This window comes from Eptesicus fuscus, chromosome 19 (genome assembly GCF_027574615.1).
Source record: "Eptesicus fuscus isolate TK198812 chromosome 19, DD_ASM_mEF_20220401, whole genome shotgun sequence".
Lineage (NCBI taxonomy): Eukaryota > Metazoa > Chordata > Mammalia > Chiroptera > Vespertilionidae > Eptesicus > Eptesicus fuscus.
In genome coordinates, this window is record NC_072491.1 from 29,662,628 (window position 1) to 29,679,080 (window position 16,453).

The following is a 16,453-nucleotide window of genomic DNA, read 5'->3' on the forward strand; positions in this document are numbered from 1 at the left end:
TATTTTTATTGAAACAAACTATTTGACTGGTTGCAAAGTCGAATGAATAAGTCATGATATTAAGCAAAAGCAGAGCTTTCTCTAACTCTGCTTTCATCAGCCTAGCAACCTTCTGACATATAAAATGCAGAGCATGACAGTGACTTTTAACCTGCAAGTGGTTTTAAGCTGGACACTATTAATGCCATATTATAGGGCTGACAATGTTACAGATTCTTATTAAAAACAATTAGAAATTTTACTTTTATTTTTTTATTCGATTTGAAAAACAGTACATCTTTTTCACTATGGTTGGCAACTTGACGTTATACCTGAAGGAATAATTTAAACATCCTGTGACAAAACATATACATAAACTTCTGAAAGATCTTATCTTAATTCAATTATAATTTCAATTCTACAGTTATCAAGCAAATACAAAGAATTTTCTATTAACCATAGTATTAACATGTTTTCTAAAAAGTAAATTGTTTTTTGTGTTTTTTAATGTTGACACTATTAAAGATGTCCCCCAATTTGCCCCCCTTTGCCCACCTCCACTTATCCCCCCTCCCCCTCCCTTTTCACCACACTATTGTCTGGAGATGTCCATAGGGTATGCATGTATGTTCTTTAGCTAACACCTTCACCTTCTTCATCCAGTCATCCTCCCCTCTGGCATTGTTGAGGCACAAAAACATTATGTGACTTGCCCAAGGTCATGGAAGGAATGAAAAGCAGATAAAAGCATTCTTTTTCTAGCTTAAGCATCTGCACTAACCGTAGGTTATACCATCTTGCAAAATTAGCTCAGTACAACAGATACAGAAAGTAGATACATTATTTAGGAATGTTTGTTTAACCTAAATTGCTATTAAACCTAACTCTAATAATCTATATGTTTACCATACATTATTAGGAATTTATAAGAAGAAACATGATCACTTTCTGAATTGTTAGGCATGTAATGAGTTATTGTTTAAATATGACAAAACTGCATGAAACAAAATATATAATACAATTTTAAACAAGTTCAACAAAAGATGCTTTTAACATGATTTTTACAAAAATACTAATTATGAAACCTACAAAATTTAAAAGACAGTACAGTACCATAGACACAAACATAATAATATAAATATATTAAATCGTCTTCTAGTGGCTGTTTTGACTTTTATGAAAACGTTCTAACAAAGCACTCATAATGTTTCCTGGTATTCTTTGGTGCTTATCAATCAAAGCTTGAACAGCATTCTTCGTCTATTAAGAAAACAAAAGAAAAGCCATTATTCTTTTAGTTCTCAATATAGATCATCTATTTTGTAAAAATTTTAATGTACTACTACTTTCAAGAAGTCCTTCCTAATTTAGCACCCATCTCTCTTCAGAATTAATGGTTTCCATCTTAGTACACCCATAGTATATTACTTATACTTATTTTATTATGCTTGAATTACAGTATTGTCCAAATGAATATTTTCTACACCAGAGATACATCTCAGCATTTCTCCAGCATTGACCACAGCAATGCCTTGCACTCAAGAAACACTTTTTTAAATAACTAAGGAAAAATATCAGAAAAAAAGTAGCAAAAAATTTTCTAATAGCCAAATGAAGTTTCACTCCTTTCCATCCATTAATAAACTGTTGTACATTTTTCCTTTATTACCATACACACCAAAAAATTATATCAGGCAATGAAAAATGAAAAAGTGAGGAAAACTTTGAATGAATGAGCTGATATACTTTGGTTCATTACCTAAATTTCTAGACAGTTTAACAGGAATTTAAATTAAGTCATAACAATTAGGATATAAGAAGAAATCTAAAACTATTTGTTTCCCATTCATGACAAATTTCAACAACTTTCACTTTGAAATTAGTTGTGGCTATCTAAAAAAATGTTTTATTGAACACGCATACATGCTTCCTTTTAGATGCTAATCTTTCAATGAGCCTTGTTTACACAAATTCTGAAACTTCCTCTATAATTAAATATAACTAATACACCCTATCCCAAAGACATATTTTAAAAACATGCCTCTCTAAACCACAAATTTTCATAACTCAGTAAAATGAGAACTATTTCATACAATTATTATAAGGATGAAATGAAATTGAAACCATGTCTTCAGGTATTTGGCATAGTGACTAACACACAGCTTATGTTTTGTGAAGTATATTTTAAATTTTTATAAACTTATTCAAAAAATATTAGGTGCTTTGGAAGCTACAACATCAATGAAACAAGTCTCAAATCTCAAGGAGCTCATACGTTAACAATCATAATCAAATACAAAGTAATTAAAATGTAAGATCATTTGTGACATGTGTCATCTGAAATGTGAAAAAGTATTTGTTTGTTTTTAAATGTTCTTATTGATTTTAGAGAGAGAGGAAGGGAGAGGGAAACATCCTTTGGCTGCCTCCTACATACTGGGGATCGAGCACACAACTTGAGTGGGAATGGAACCAGCAACCTCAGCGCAAGGGATGACACCCAACCAACTGAGCCACACCGGCCAGGGCGAAGGAAAGTATTTGGAAGTTCCGACTTGTGAGCCCATTTGATGGGCAACAACCAGAAAAAGTAATGAGGTACTGTTTGGTCTGAGTTTCCAAGGACCAGTAAGATTTCAGTAACAGTGAAGGAAAAAGCATGAGGAAAAGGACCACAGGAAAGCAGCTGTTGAAGGAATGGCGAGTTAGTGGGTTTGGCTAGAGTTTTGCAAGAGGAAAAGGTTCTAGAGATCAGTTGCACAACAATGTAAGTATATTCAACTCTACTGAACCATACACTTAAATTAAAAATGGTTAAGTTGATAAATTTTATGTTATATATTTATCACAAATTTAAAAACTTTAAAAAAAATCAAGCTATGTATACAATAGGCTGATATAAAAGTCATAACACATTCATCCCATTTTCTAGATGATTCAATATGACATTTATTGCTTTTTATGTTATTTCATACTCTCTGAAAAGTATAATAGCAAACTGAGTGGTTTTATCTCATCTTTCTTGATCTCTTTGCAGGAATGGATGTTACTGATCTTTCCTATATTTTTAAAAACCTCACCTGCTGACTTCTCTCACACAAATTTACTTGTTCTACGTTTCTGCTATTTCTCTTTCAGCCAGCTTTGGTTGTTTTCCACGGCCTGTTCCTTAAATGTTACATCCTCTATAGTCTGTCCTCAGTCCTCTTCTTTCTCTCTCTAAACTGTTCTGTAAAGCTCATGGCTTCAGTAATTATCTCAGTGCAAATGACTTCTAAATCTTCATCACCAATTCTGACTTCTTTCCCAAACTTCAGTAAAATAGTTCCAAAAACCTACGTATATAAAAATAAGCATAGATATCCTGCAAGTAACTATACAGAATTAGCTTTCAGGCCTGATGCATTCTATCTCTGTAAAATCCCTTAAATCTGTATCTTGCTCTACCTTTCAAGTAGATAAGATCATTATCTAACTCATTCATTCATCAAACTTTTAGTGAGATCTAATTAAATACCCAACACTGTACTAGGAACTGGAGACACAAAAATTCATAGCATAACCTCTGCTCTTAAAAAGGGCCCTTTAATTTTTATGCATCTAAGTCATCACAATTGCTAGTATCATCATAAACCATTGTAGAGGAAGAGATTACATATCTGCTTGCTTTGGCCAAAAACAATTTAAGTGGAACTGATATGAACTGCTTCCAAGCAGAGGCCTATTCCAAATTGATATGTGTTTAATAGACAAATCCCCTAGTCTGTGTTTAAGGGCCTAAAAATGTAGCTCCTACTTGCTTTTCCGGTTTCATTGATCAAACTGTATCCACTAAGCTAGTGACCCCAAGTCTATTCCACAGCTGTTATTAAGTGCTTTTCAAGGAAAAACAGGGATAGGGTTTTGGTAGAATGAGAGTTGAAAATGCTCTTTGAAACAAAGCTAAATAGACCACTTATTGCAAGCCTTCTTAGAATCTTTAATATGGTAATGTGCTTTGCAAAATTCCTAGCGGGGAATTAGGCAGTCACTCCCCACCTTGCTGTTCTAATCACATGGGACTGCTGGACACTGTTGGTACGTGCAGTCAGCTCAGCTCCTACCACTGATGCTTTGTTCATACTCTGCCTCCTGCCCCAAGTCTGCATATCTAGGACATGCCCACTTTCAAGACCCACTTCAAATGCCCTCATTCTAGAAAGCTTTCCCATTTTTTCCCTCACAAAGCAGTCTCTTTCCCCTTTGACCTTCATACTAGTATCACTGAAATTTAGCCTCCATATTGCTTCTAGTAATCTTTCTAAATGCGAACCTATTACATCACTCACCTGCCTTAAATAGCTCTCCGGCTTTCCGTGAACAAATCAATAATAAGCCATCATAGCCCAGAACCTTCCTAAATTTCTAGTCTCATCTCCTAAAATATTCCTTCTAGCTATACCAGACCACCTTCAACTCCCCAGAGTTCAGGCTATTTCATGTTGTCACCGCTTTATACATTCCATTTCCTCTACCTCATTACTCCTTGTCCAGTTAATCCCTTCATGTCTTTCCAAATAGAATTCAAGCATCACCTCCCTTGAAGTGTTCCTGATCTCATTCAGATACCTTTCCTTTGTGCTTCCATAATACCCTAGCACAGTAGTTCTCAACCAGGGTTGACTTTATGCCCAGGCGACATATGGCAATGTCTATAGACATTTTCTTAATTGTCACATTTTAGAATAGATGCTCTTTGTAGTGGGGGACTGTCCTGGGAAGTGCAGGATGGTTATCACCATCCTCAACCTCTACTCACTAGATACCAGTAGCACCATCACTTCTCATTGTGACAATGAAAAATGTCTCCAGATTGGCAAATGCGCCCTGGGGAGGAAATCGCCACTGATCTAGAGCATACTTGTAAAATAAATTTAAAAATAATGAATTAATTTTAATATAATAATTGAAAGTCAAAAAAATCTATACAAGGACTAAGAAAGTATAATTTACCTTTTCGGCTAATTCTTCTGCTGTTAACTTTGGATCATATGGAATGGGATCACCTAAGTAGGTACGAAACTTCACTGGAAAACCTCCATATATTGGAGCAAATGGATAGCGGAATTTTTCATAAAGCCACCTAAATAACCCTGTTTTAAAGTAAACAAAATCATTTTAATTGGTTACAAATTCTGAACATGTAATTGTAAACTCTCAATTATGTAAGATTTAAAAGAAAGTGGCAAATAATATCATCTCTTGGAAATTAACATTTTTTTAAAGACGAGTTTTTCATCAGTTGTAACAAATGTGCAAGATGTTAATAGAAAAATCTAGAGGATGATGAGGGGGTTTATGGGTACACTCTGTACTTTCTGTTCGATTTTTCTGTAAACTTAAAAATTCTCGAAAAAAAACAAGGTCTATTAATATTTTTAAATGAGCTTTTAAAAATATGAGGATTTTAAAGGCAAACCAAGTACTATTATTGCAAAATAAAGGATAAAGACTGAACCCAAAACCAGAAGCTAAAAAGTCTAGAGACTCAAAAATATGTGATTTACATTAAAAAAGAAGAAAAAAATGCAAGCATAAAATAAATTCACACAAACATGAGACTAAAATGCATCAATAAACTAGGTAAAGACTAAAACATTATTGTAAATTAGGAAAAATGTAACAAAGCAAAGAATTACTACTGGTAATGATCAATACAAAATTTAGCAAGATAAAAGTGGCAATAATGCAAAATAAACTGACAAAATTTAAGGCTAAGTTTCAAAAAAAATAAATCCAAGAAAGTCAAGGGACATGTAACACATAATCATGAGTTGTACTGGAATTTGAAAACACTGTTTATATATAAAAAAACAGAATACACCATAAGACGCAAAGTAATACTAAGATCACTAGACACTAATTTTTGAGATATTCAACTATTAAAGTAAAAAACGTTAAAAAGTAATAAGAAAAAATTTTAAAACCACTTTGCATTTAAAGAAGTAAAATTAGGGATAATTGCTGGTATGCAACTTAAATTCTGATGAAATGATCTGAGAGAAAATTAGAAGAAATATTTCCACAACAAAAATTAAACATCTCATCAACCTGCCTTTCCACTTTAAATCTGAGGGGGGGAAAAAAAAGACCTATAAAATGTAATGGAATACCAACAATACGTCAATGTTGGACATAAAAGAAACAACAGAAGTTTAAAGTTCTTCAGAAGGGGATTTGTATGTGGATATAAACACTAACAATATAGTGCTAGGGATTTAAAATAACAATCAACCAAATGTAATACATAAAGCATAGGGTATAAAAACTGAAATTTTCAAAAGAAAAAGAAAACGAGACCCTGCAGGAAAAAGCATATCTAATTATCACTCCTATAACTAGATTCAGAGCTTATTTTGCTACCAATAAGTTGAAGGTCGGCAAAAAGAAGTAAACGTAACGTGGTTCAAAATACTTTAAAAACAAATTAGAAAAGTAACAGCTGATGTGGCTTAGTGATTGAGTGTCGACCCATGAACAAAGAGGTCACTGGTTCAATCCCAGGTCAGGGCACATGCCTGGGTTGTGGGCTCAATCCCCAGTGGGGAAGGCAGCCAATAGATCTCTCACATCAATGCTCCTAACTCTCTATCCCTCTCCCTTTCTCTCTCTCTAAAAATCAACAAAACATATTTTTAAAAAGTAACAGAAATAAACCAAGGCAAATTATATCTTCTTTGGTTGTTCATCTTACTTCAATATTATTGTCATTCATTTTTAAAGCTGCAACTTCTTCAGGGGTGAGGTAAGAAGATAGTCTAAGTTATATGTAAATTTCTCCTAACCTTAAACAACATGTTTTAACAAAAGTAAGTAGGTAATTTACTTGGTAATTTTAAAAAGTCAATGACAAATAAGCTTTAGTATGTACATAGAACAAAAACCTAACATCTAAGAGCTGCCATTACTTAAAACATTATCATCTAGTCTTTAAATAGAAAAACATCTAAATGGAAAAAAATCTAAATTTTGAAACTACATAGAGTTCAAAGCCCAAATATTTAAATATTATATTATACAAGTAAAAAACTAAAATATTGTTATAAATATTACACTATCATTAGAAAAACCAAATGAACCAGAACTTACTTGTTCCTCCAAGTGATCTAAATCCTTCACGAATATTTTGTGTAAACATAGGAATAATGGGCTAAAGAGAAAATTTGGATTAAAAAGTAAATATATTAATCTATTCAATGTCTCCATTGAGTAACTAATGAAAACTTTTGAGGATCTGTTTAAGATTAAAATAAGGTACTTTTAAAATAAAGGTATATTTTTATCACTACTGTGATTTATCAGTCTAAACTTGGTCATTTGTAGAAATATAAATTAGAAACACTACCCTCTAGTGGTAATATATAATATTTAGTTTACCAACTTTCCTATTCATTCCACATAAATCCTTAATACTCAAAGATTATAATAATCATTAATTTAATTAAATAAAATAAATGTGGGAAATCAAATTGGTTCTAGGTGGCTGCTGAATAGTATGTTCGCTGAGTAAAGTTACAAGACAGAGATTCTCTCTACCGGAAAATTTATATAAATTTAAATGACAGAAATTAGTAAAACACCATTTATTTTTGTGAGCGTATTAAATATAAAGATGCTCTACATCAATGAAAAGTATATCACCACAAAAAAGGAAAAGCATATATATGAGAGAATTCTTCACATCATTAATTTTAGAGAATTTCTTCTTACAAGTTCAAGGTTTTCATTTTTCTATGAATATTAATAATTAAGTATAATTTTTAAAATGAAGACCTTAACTAGATGTCATAAAACAATGGGTGAAGTAGCAAAGGAGCATATGAGAAGGGTATGCCACCGTAGAACTAAAGTAGATAAAAAATTGAACACTTCCCCGGAGGATGGCTGGTTAGCCAGAGACGGGTAAGATTCCTCAAGGAAGGAACAACCTAAGACAGGCACAGTCGCAGAGTGGCCATCAGGAGAGAATTTGGGGATCAACAGAGGTGGGGCACAGACCCTCACCCCCCCAACATTGCAGGGGCCTGAACCTTAGCCCCTTCTGAGGGAGGTCTCCTGCCCCCATGGCTGCTTCGTGCTCCCCATGCCTGCTTCGTGCTTCCCATGCCCAGCTCAGATCAGGACCCAGGTGACCGACAGAGACTTGGCCGACAGCAGCTGCCCTCTCACTCCAACAAGAATTGTTTGAGTTGTCTTGTACTCATGGTGTGGGGAAGTGGGTTTACGATATCTAAATCCAGCCTACCACCAGGAATGCTCAGGACCTACTCAAGAAGGCAAATAATCCCTTCCACTAATATTTACAGGGTAAAATAAGATTGTTGTTAGAGTAATAAATTTGACAGTAAAATAGTAGTCAAGTTTTCAGGCAAATTTAAATTGGCTAGTTGAAACAAGCGAATATTCTAGAAAAATTAATTGTACTGGACAAAAAGGTGTTCCTAAAGTGTTAACTAAAATTTTTATTGGTACTTCATCTCATGATAAAATTGTGCACCATGTAATGAACCTAAAACAGTAATATTATAGTGCAAAAAATTAAAATTTAAAAGCCATCAAGACTACATTATAAAATTTTCAAAAGCCTTCTAACATTTAAATCAAAAAAGAAGGGGATAGTAGAAGAATATCATGTAAGGAAAAATATCCTGTAAGTAAATTACATCTAGAAAATTAATACTTTAGAAAATTAATTGTAAGGCTAAAAGCAAGACACCCATGAAAAACACACAAGGTGTCAAAACAAGCCAGAGGAAAATCATTTGGGCAAAAAATGAAATAGGATCCCAAGTCAAATTTATAGAAAATATTCCTTTATTAACTTTTGGTAGAGAATATGTTTGTATATTTTCAGAAAACAACTCCAAGACCATGTGGACTCCAGCAACAGAGAGGAATCGACAGGACTACTCCAGCCATGAAGACAGAGGAGAAGCAGTCCAGAGATGGAAGACGCTGACGTGGCCTTCCCATACTAGCAGTTAGCAGCTGTGCATCACTGCAGGTTGCCCAGAACCAAACCAGAGAGAGTCGGACCTGCATTACCACCATTTGTCCACCATCCAGAACTGTAATGTCAGTGCTGACATGTACACATAAGGAACTGTTGGACATTGAATTTGGGTCTCAAAAGAACTGTTGGCCTAGAAAGAAACTCACTACAGACTGATTCATTTGCCTGTCACCATAACCATCATTGCTTGACTCATTTTCGGTTCTTATAAGTGTATTTCTATTAGCACATGATCTCACTCATCTAGGGGAAATAATGAACAACATAGATTGATGAACAAGAACAGACCCAGAAACAAGGAGGCATGGATCAGACTGTCGGGCCTCAGAGGGAGGGTTGGGGAGGGTGGGAGTAAAGGGGAGAGATCAACCAAAGGACTTGTGTGCAAGCATATGAGCCTAACCAGTGGTTAAGGACAACAGGGGGGTGGGGGCATGTGTGGGGAGGGGTGTGGGATGGGAATGGGGGGATGAGGACAAATATGTAATAATTTAATCAATAAAGAAATTTAAAAAAAATTGAACACTTTTAACCATACACAAAATATAGCAAGTTAAATGTTTTTAGAATAGATAAAACTAGGGGAAGGAGGGAGTGACACTTCACTTACAGTCTCCCATCAGTATTTGCTTAATACAGGAATACCTGCCTTTGTGAGCAGGACTTGAGATATTTAAATAACCTGACATTTAAAAAGCCATTCCTATTCAGCTTTGGAAAGTGGTAAAATATGGTGGACTTTGGGAAAGAGACTAGGTATAGATTTCTTCATAGAACTTATTACCTCACATATAACTAACTGATCTTTTATTTACTACTAGTAGCCCGTTTGCACGAAGATTCGTGCAATAGACCTTCATTCACCTGGCTGCCTGCACCAGTTTTCTGCCGGCACCGGGGACCCAGGCCTTGGCTGTGGCCACCGCCTTCTACCTTCTTTCAGGGTCCCGGCTTGGCCCTGGCGGTGGCCTTGGGCTCGGCTGCACCCAGCGTCCCTGCTACCCGATCTCAGGAGCGAGCCGACCCCCCAGGTCGGCTCGCTCCTGCGATCGGAGCAGGCACCCCGCTGGCGCCCAAGGCCCGGAAAGCCCCGGGCGGCTTTCCGGGCCTTGGGCTCTGCCCGCACCCCAGCGTCCCTGCGACCCGATCGCAGGAGCAAGCCGACCCCCCAGGTCGGCTCGCTCCTGCGATCGGAGCAGGCACCCCGCTGGCGCCCAAGGCCCGGAAAGCCCCGGGCGGCTTTCCGGGCCTTGGGCTCCGCCGCACCCCACCTTCCCTGCAACGGTTTCCTGGTGGGCGTAGTTGATGGGCGTGGCTTGGTTGGTGGGTGTGGCTTGGGCGTAGCGAAGGTGCGGTCAATTTGCATATTTGTCTATTATAAGGTAAGATATCTCTCCCCTCTCCCAGAACTCCTAATAGCACACACATTGTTTTGTTCACTCCTGTATCCCCAGCACCTAGAACATAAAGGTCAGATATAGGCAGCAGGAATATTAAAAACAGTTAGGAAAGAGAGAAGTCAGGTAAAGAAAAGAAGTCAGGTGAAGGTCTTAAAATTCAATGGAGTTAATTCACAAAGCAAGCACATAAGACAAAATACATTGACGCTTTTGCAAAAAATTCAGATTTCAATCTAGATAACCATCACTAGTGTAAAATAAAATGACAGCTGAAATATTAATGTTTTAAATAGTTATGACTTTAGAATTGAGAACTTAAAATGCCCAAGGAACAGAAAACTTTCAGCCCATACATTCACCACTGTGCCTTGTCTGCTGGATTCATGTCTACTGACAGACATGAACCCCAAAGTTTGTATTGAAGTATGCATTATTTAAACACACTTCAGGGGACACATCACCCTTTAAATACCTAACTCCCCAAAAGCTGAACATTTCCAGAACCTACTGAACAGAGAAAGCTTGCCTAGAAGGTTCGGTATTCCAGGCTATATTTTGGGCATGTTGTTCCTAAATTTGCCTGCAAGCTAAAGCCTTTAAGCTACAAACATCGCTTTATTAGAACCTGATATTGTAGTACAATTATTCATTCCTTTCCTTGTGCACACTTTATATACAACGTAGTTGCAAAAGTAACCTAGCATTACATTCTGTTTACATGTATATATGTGTCTCTGTATGTATGTGTATGCATACATGTGCAAGAGAAAGAGAATGTGTATTTTGTTAAAATTATTCTTGAAGAATCAGCTTCACATTGTCTTGGAGTCCTAACTTTGCCACTAAAAAAGTGGGAACCACTAAACAAGTTACTTACCATGTCAAAGTCTATTTTTTTTATGTTAAAAATGGGGCTAATTATTATCATATTTCAAAGATTTTTTTAATAGGTTGAAATAATACATAAAAATAATTTTATTAGAACAAATGCTATTTTCTTTTATATCTGTTATTGGTTTTCCAACTAAAGTAAATGGGCTAATTTTTCCCAACTTATTTAGATACTAGAGGCCTGGTGCATGAAACTCGTGTACTGGGGGGGGGGGGTAGGGGGTCCCTCAGCCCAGCCTGCACCCTCTCGCAGTCCAGGAGCCCTTGGAGGATGTCCCACTGCCACGGAGGTGGGAGAGGCTCCTGCCACCGCCACTGCCCTCGCCAGCCATGAGCCCAGCTCAGGGCTTCTGGCTGAGCGGTGCTCCTCCTGTGGGAGCACATTGACCACCAGGGGGCAGCTCCTGCGTTGAGTGTCTTCCCCCTGGTGGTCAGTGGGTGTCACAGTGACCAGTTGTTCTGCCGTTCAGTCGGTTTGCATATTAGCCTTTTATTATATAGGATGAAGTTACCTAAAAATTCTTACCAGTCATAATTCTCAGGAATTCACAAAATAAGAGTGATTTATATTACATAAAAAAGCTGCAACTTTCAGATGAACCTTAAATATTTTCTAACCAATATTTTGTGAGCTTGCATTGATGATCTAGACTTTTTAACTTGAATTTCTGTTACTCTGTCACAATTGAAATGTATTTAAATCCTGCAACAACAGTCTTAAATCTTTGGTCACAGTTTATAATTCTGAGAAGCTATGAAGGGGTTTTCCAGAAGGGATACTTGTGACATTTACAATGATATGACTGAAAGCTTTTCCTCAGGTATGGGGAAGTGCCCTCTAATCTCAAGCTCACTGTGAAATGCCATCAGTGATGGCAACAGCACCAGCTGCCTGCAGTCCTGAACTGTGTGCTCTGCTCTGCTTCTGCCCTGCTGTATGACCAGGTCCCTCTATCCCTTCATCTCTCTGTGCCTGAGTTTCCTCAGCTGCAACACTGGAGTAATCCATATGTCACCTACTTACTATAGAGGAGTACCACCATAAAGCCTTTAAAAGCACTACGAAAGGTTGGGGTGGTACAAGATTTATCAAATTTACAATGCTCTTCTGTAAATCAGCAATGTTAAAGATTTTTGTTTATTTATAAACTTGTAAAAGGCTGTTTATTAAATTTTCTCAAATTTCACATAAAATCCTTAACTAAATTATCTAGACTATCTTAATTTTTTAGAAACTTTTCAAGGATTGGAATCCGAGTCCCTTTCTCTATATTATTTCTTTCTTTTGGGCCTTCTTCCATGCAATGTCCTTTAAAACTGTAAACTTAAGGATGAGAAATTAGAATCCCATGATCAATGTCATTTTTATCTTAAACCTTAAAAAAATAATTATTTTAAAATATAAACTTAAAAATTAAACTATGTTTGATTAGATTTTAGCTTTTATTATTGCTTAAAAATATATTACATATCCTTAAATTTTATACAAGTGTGCATATATCCTTTTCTATTCTATATTATTCATATAGTCTAAGGTTTTGTTTTCTACATCAGTACTTAAGACTTTTTGGAAAATAAAATTGCTATAAATTAATTTTCTATATCACTAATACTATTAATATAAAATAAAATTCAAAAGGCTCCTTTCTAGTGTTGATTAACAATGTTTTAAAAATCAATTTAACAAATATAAGTAGCCTACTAAGTGCCTGTCAGTGTACTAAGAACTCAGAATATAAAAAGCTGGCTTTGTCCTCAGAGAGTTTATAATCTACCGTAGGACAACAGTATTTAAATTTGTATGTTGTGTATTATTAAACACTTGGGCAAGTACATTAACTGTTAAACTGGGACCACATTATTAAAGTACTATACAGCAATAACTTACTTCTAGAAATTACATATACATACGTACAAGAGAGAATAGAGCTCAATGCATTGTGTTTATTACAATCCTAAAATTAAAAAATAGAGAGAAAATTTCCACTCTTTTTCAAATACTAGTAGTCTTGGTTTAGAATGAATTATCCATTAGCTTTTTCTTTTTATTCAGTAGTCTGTATTTGCAAGATTAATAGGCAAGCTAAAGGTGTACACTGGTCTCTTTATGTGGTAGAATGGGTATACAAAAAAACTAAAATGTGAAAGTACTGGCAGCTGTCTCTAGCTAATCGATTGGCCTAGAAAAAGAACACACCTTGTCCAAGATACTACTACTTGTTTTTCTCACAGACACTCTAAAGTTAAAACAAACAGAAAACAAAGAAGAAACCGTTCCATGAATAATAAATGTTTCATAAGACAAAGTACAATATGAAGACCAAAAGGCTGAGAAATACTTTGTAAAGCAAAAGAAAAAAATAAAATAGTATTCACATTCTTCAGCCTATTAAGTAGAATAATTACAGCAAATCCCAGAACATCTAACTTTACTGACAAATTCATTTTTAAAGTCTTTTAAAAAGATCTAAATATCACCAACACCTATTTGTCATTTTTTATTCATACTACTAGATAGCTGATGACATTTCTTGATAAGAAATGATTAGTCATTTATTATTTGAGTCCTTTTGTAATATAAATTGATCACAGATAAAAGAATTGCAATGAAACCAACCAACAACCATCACTGACATATGCCAACTCAATCATACAAAAGGATTAAAATACATAGAAGTGGACTGATTATTACTTATGAAAACAAGTATAACTAAAGAATTTTACAAATCTGATTAAAAGATGCTGGATTTTGAAATGTAAAATAAAATTTTGCTGAATATTTACCAAATTTCCAGATTGAATTTTTCAGATCGTTTCCCATCCACAAGAACAGTTCTATACTGTTACACTTTAAGAGTTATATACACTAACTTAAAGTACTGCAATGACAGTATCTAAATTCTTATATACTTTGGCTCACTATTTAAACATTTATTATAAATACAATCTAGCTTTACTTTAATAATTAGCTTTATACAACTCACCACTTCTGCATCAATTGCAACCTGAGCGAAGCCTTTACGATTACCCCATATGATGTTGTAGGTTTCATCACTAATTAGGGCTTCTCGAACTCCACCTGGTGAAATAGCTAACAAGTGACCACTCCTCAGAATTTCAACACATTTTTCTCTTGGTCCATGTAGAGCACAAAATACATCAAGTAATAAACTAAACCCTGTAAAAAACATTAGAATGAATATATATCTTAAGTACTTCTTGTCCAATTCTTCAAGAGCAAACATCTTCACAACCTATAAAATGTGCTATCTATACTTAAATCAGTAAATTCTTTTTAACTTTTTAAAAACCAACAAAAACTCTCAAAGTTAACATAAGATTAATACTGCTGGTAAAATAATAGCTTCATCTTATACATCACCTACTATTGATGACCTCTTAGTGATCACCTACTACTCTGGCTACTTCACATATTCAAATTTTTAATTAAAACTCATAAAAACCTTGGAAAACAGGGATTCTTATCCTTATTTTACAGAAAAGGAAAAGCTGGCTCAGAGTGTAAGTAGCTTGCTCAAAGTCACACACCAAGCAAATGGCAGGGCAGAGATTCTGGTCCAGGTATATCTAACCCAAAGTTCCTTCCACTAGCATCTCTTGGCTAAAGACTATCTACAGCATTTATTAAAGCAATCAGAAATAATATCCTATCAGCAGTCACAAATCTAATCTTCCATTAAACCTATAAGAAAGACTCACTCAAGAGCATGTGAATCTGACTATGCTTAGCCCTACCAAAATTGGCAAGCCATAATAAAATCTACTGAAATTAAAAGTTAGATGATGCTAATTCCAAGAAAAATTTATGTCAATAATAGCAAAATCATTAAGAGTTTTTACTAAAGTGAGTGTTTGACTTAGGAACAGCTAATTGCAGGTCCTATTATACAATTTTAAAAATTACAACTATTTATAGATGAAAATATAATCCTGTTAAGTTCTTAAATATTTTAAGCAAATCCTAAACTGAAACTTCAGAGGACTGATGATAGTATACATTATTCCTTGAAACTGGAAAATGAAATGAGTAGTAAAAAATATGCAGATTAATCAACCTTCTCATAGGTTTAAGGATCTGAAACAAGTTTATAAATATTATTAAAATTGAAGTAATTTTCATGCTACAGCACATTAAAAGCCCACTGATTTAATTAGAAGCAATATCATAATAAATGAATGAACAAGGAAGGTTTCCTGAATGATAAGATCATAAAGGGGGAAAGTATTTTAAAAGCCAAAGGCTAAATAAAAATATTCCTTTCTATTACAGATAAGAAGAAAAAAAATGGAAGTACCCTAATGTTTCATAAGAGAAAACTAAGTAATTAAATATCTTAGTCATCCATTAAAACTATTCTTTACTTAAAAAATTATTTTTTAAACTGTTCTTTATAAATGGTAAGGTGTAAATGCTAACATTAAAATATTTTTTAAAAGAACAAAGTTGTTTGCATAATACGTGAATATGTGAATTAAGAATGAAACAAAATAAATTAAAAGACTAACTGGTTATATTAGAGTAGCAAGATTACTAGTATAATGATGTTTTTTCCTCTAATTTTCAAATTTTACTATGAAGTGATAATATTATTTTCTAAAGAAAAACCTTTGATAGTCTAGTTTATACACAAAATACAAATGAAAATGACTGCCCTAGCTGGTTTGGCTCAGTGGATAAAGCATCGGCCTGCAGACTGAAGGATCCCAGGTTGGATTCAGATCAAAGGCACATGCCCAGGGTTATGGGCTCAATCCCCTAGGGCAGTGGTTGGCAAACTCATTAGTCAACAGAGCCAAATATCAACAGTACAACAATTGAAATTTCTTTTGAGAGCCAAATTTTTTAAACCTAAACTTCTTCTAACACCACTTCTTCAAAATAGACTCGCCCAGGCTGTGGTATTTTGTGGAAGAGCCACACTCAAGTGGCCAAAGAGCCACATGTGGCTCGTGAGCCGCAGTATGCTGACCATGGCCCTAGGGGGCATGCAGAAGGCAGCCAATCAATGATTCTCTTTCATCATTGATGTTTCTATCTCTCCCTCTCCCATCCTCTCTGAAATCAATAAAAATATATATTTAAAAAAATACAAATGTCATTTTAGTGACA

At 35.0% G+C, this 16,453-nt stretch overlaps 1 protein-coding gene across 11 annotated transcripts in view; it reads right to left on the reverse strand.

The window, feature by feature from the left end:
* Positions 1 to 557: 557 nt before the first annotated feature.
* The window catches only part of TMEM68 (transmembrane protein 68), a 34,138-nt gene continuing 18,242 nt past the window's right edge, over positions 558 to 16,453 (reverse strand). For 6 of the 11 annotated variants that reach the window (XM_054708303.1, XM_028147979.2, XM_054708302.1 and 3 more), the window contains 4 exons: positions 14,307 to 14,500; positions 7,108 to 7,168; positions 4,972 to 5,111; positions 558 to 1,239 (listed from right to left, as the gene is read on the reverse strand). In XM_054708303.1, coding sequence (XP_054564278.1) covers positions 1,135 to 1,239; positions 4,972 to 5,111; positions 7,108 to 7,168; positions 14,307 to 14,500 — 500 coding nt within the window. In that variant the 3' untranslated portion in view covers positions 558 to 1,134. Of the gene's footprint in view, positions 1,240 to 4,971; positions 5,112 to 7,107; positions 7,169 to 14,306; positions 14,501 to 16,453 lie in introns of those variants that run through there. The other 5 variants (XM_054708299.1, XM_008143335.3, XM_054708301.1 and 2 more) reach the window with 5 other exon arrangements.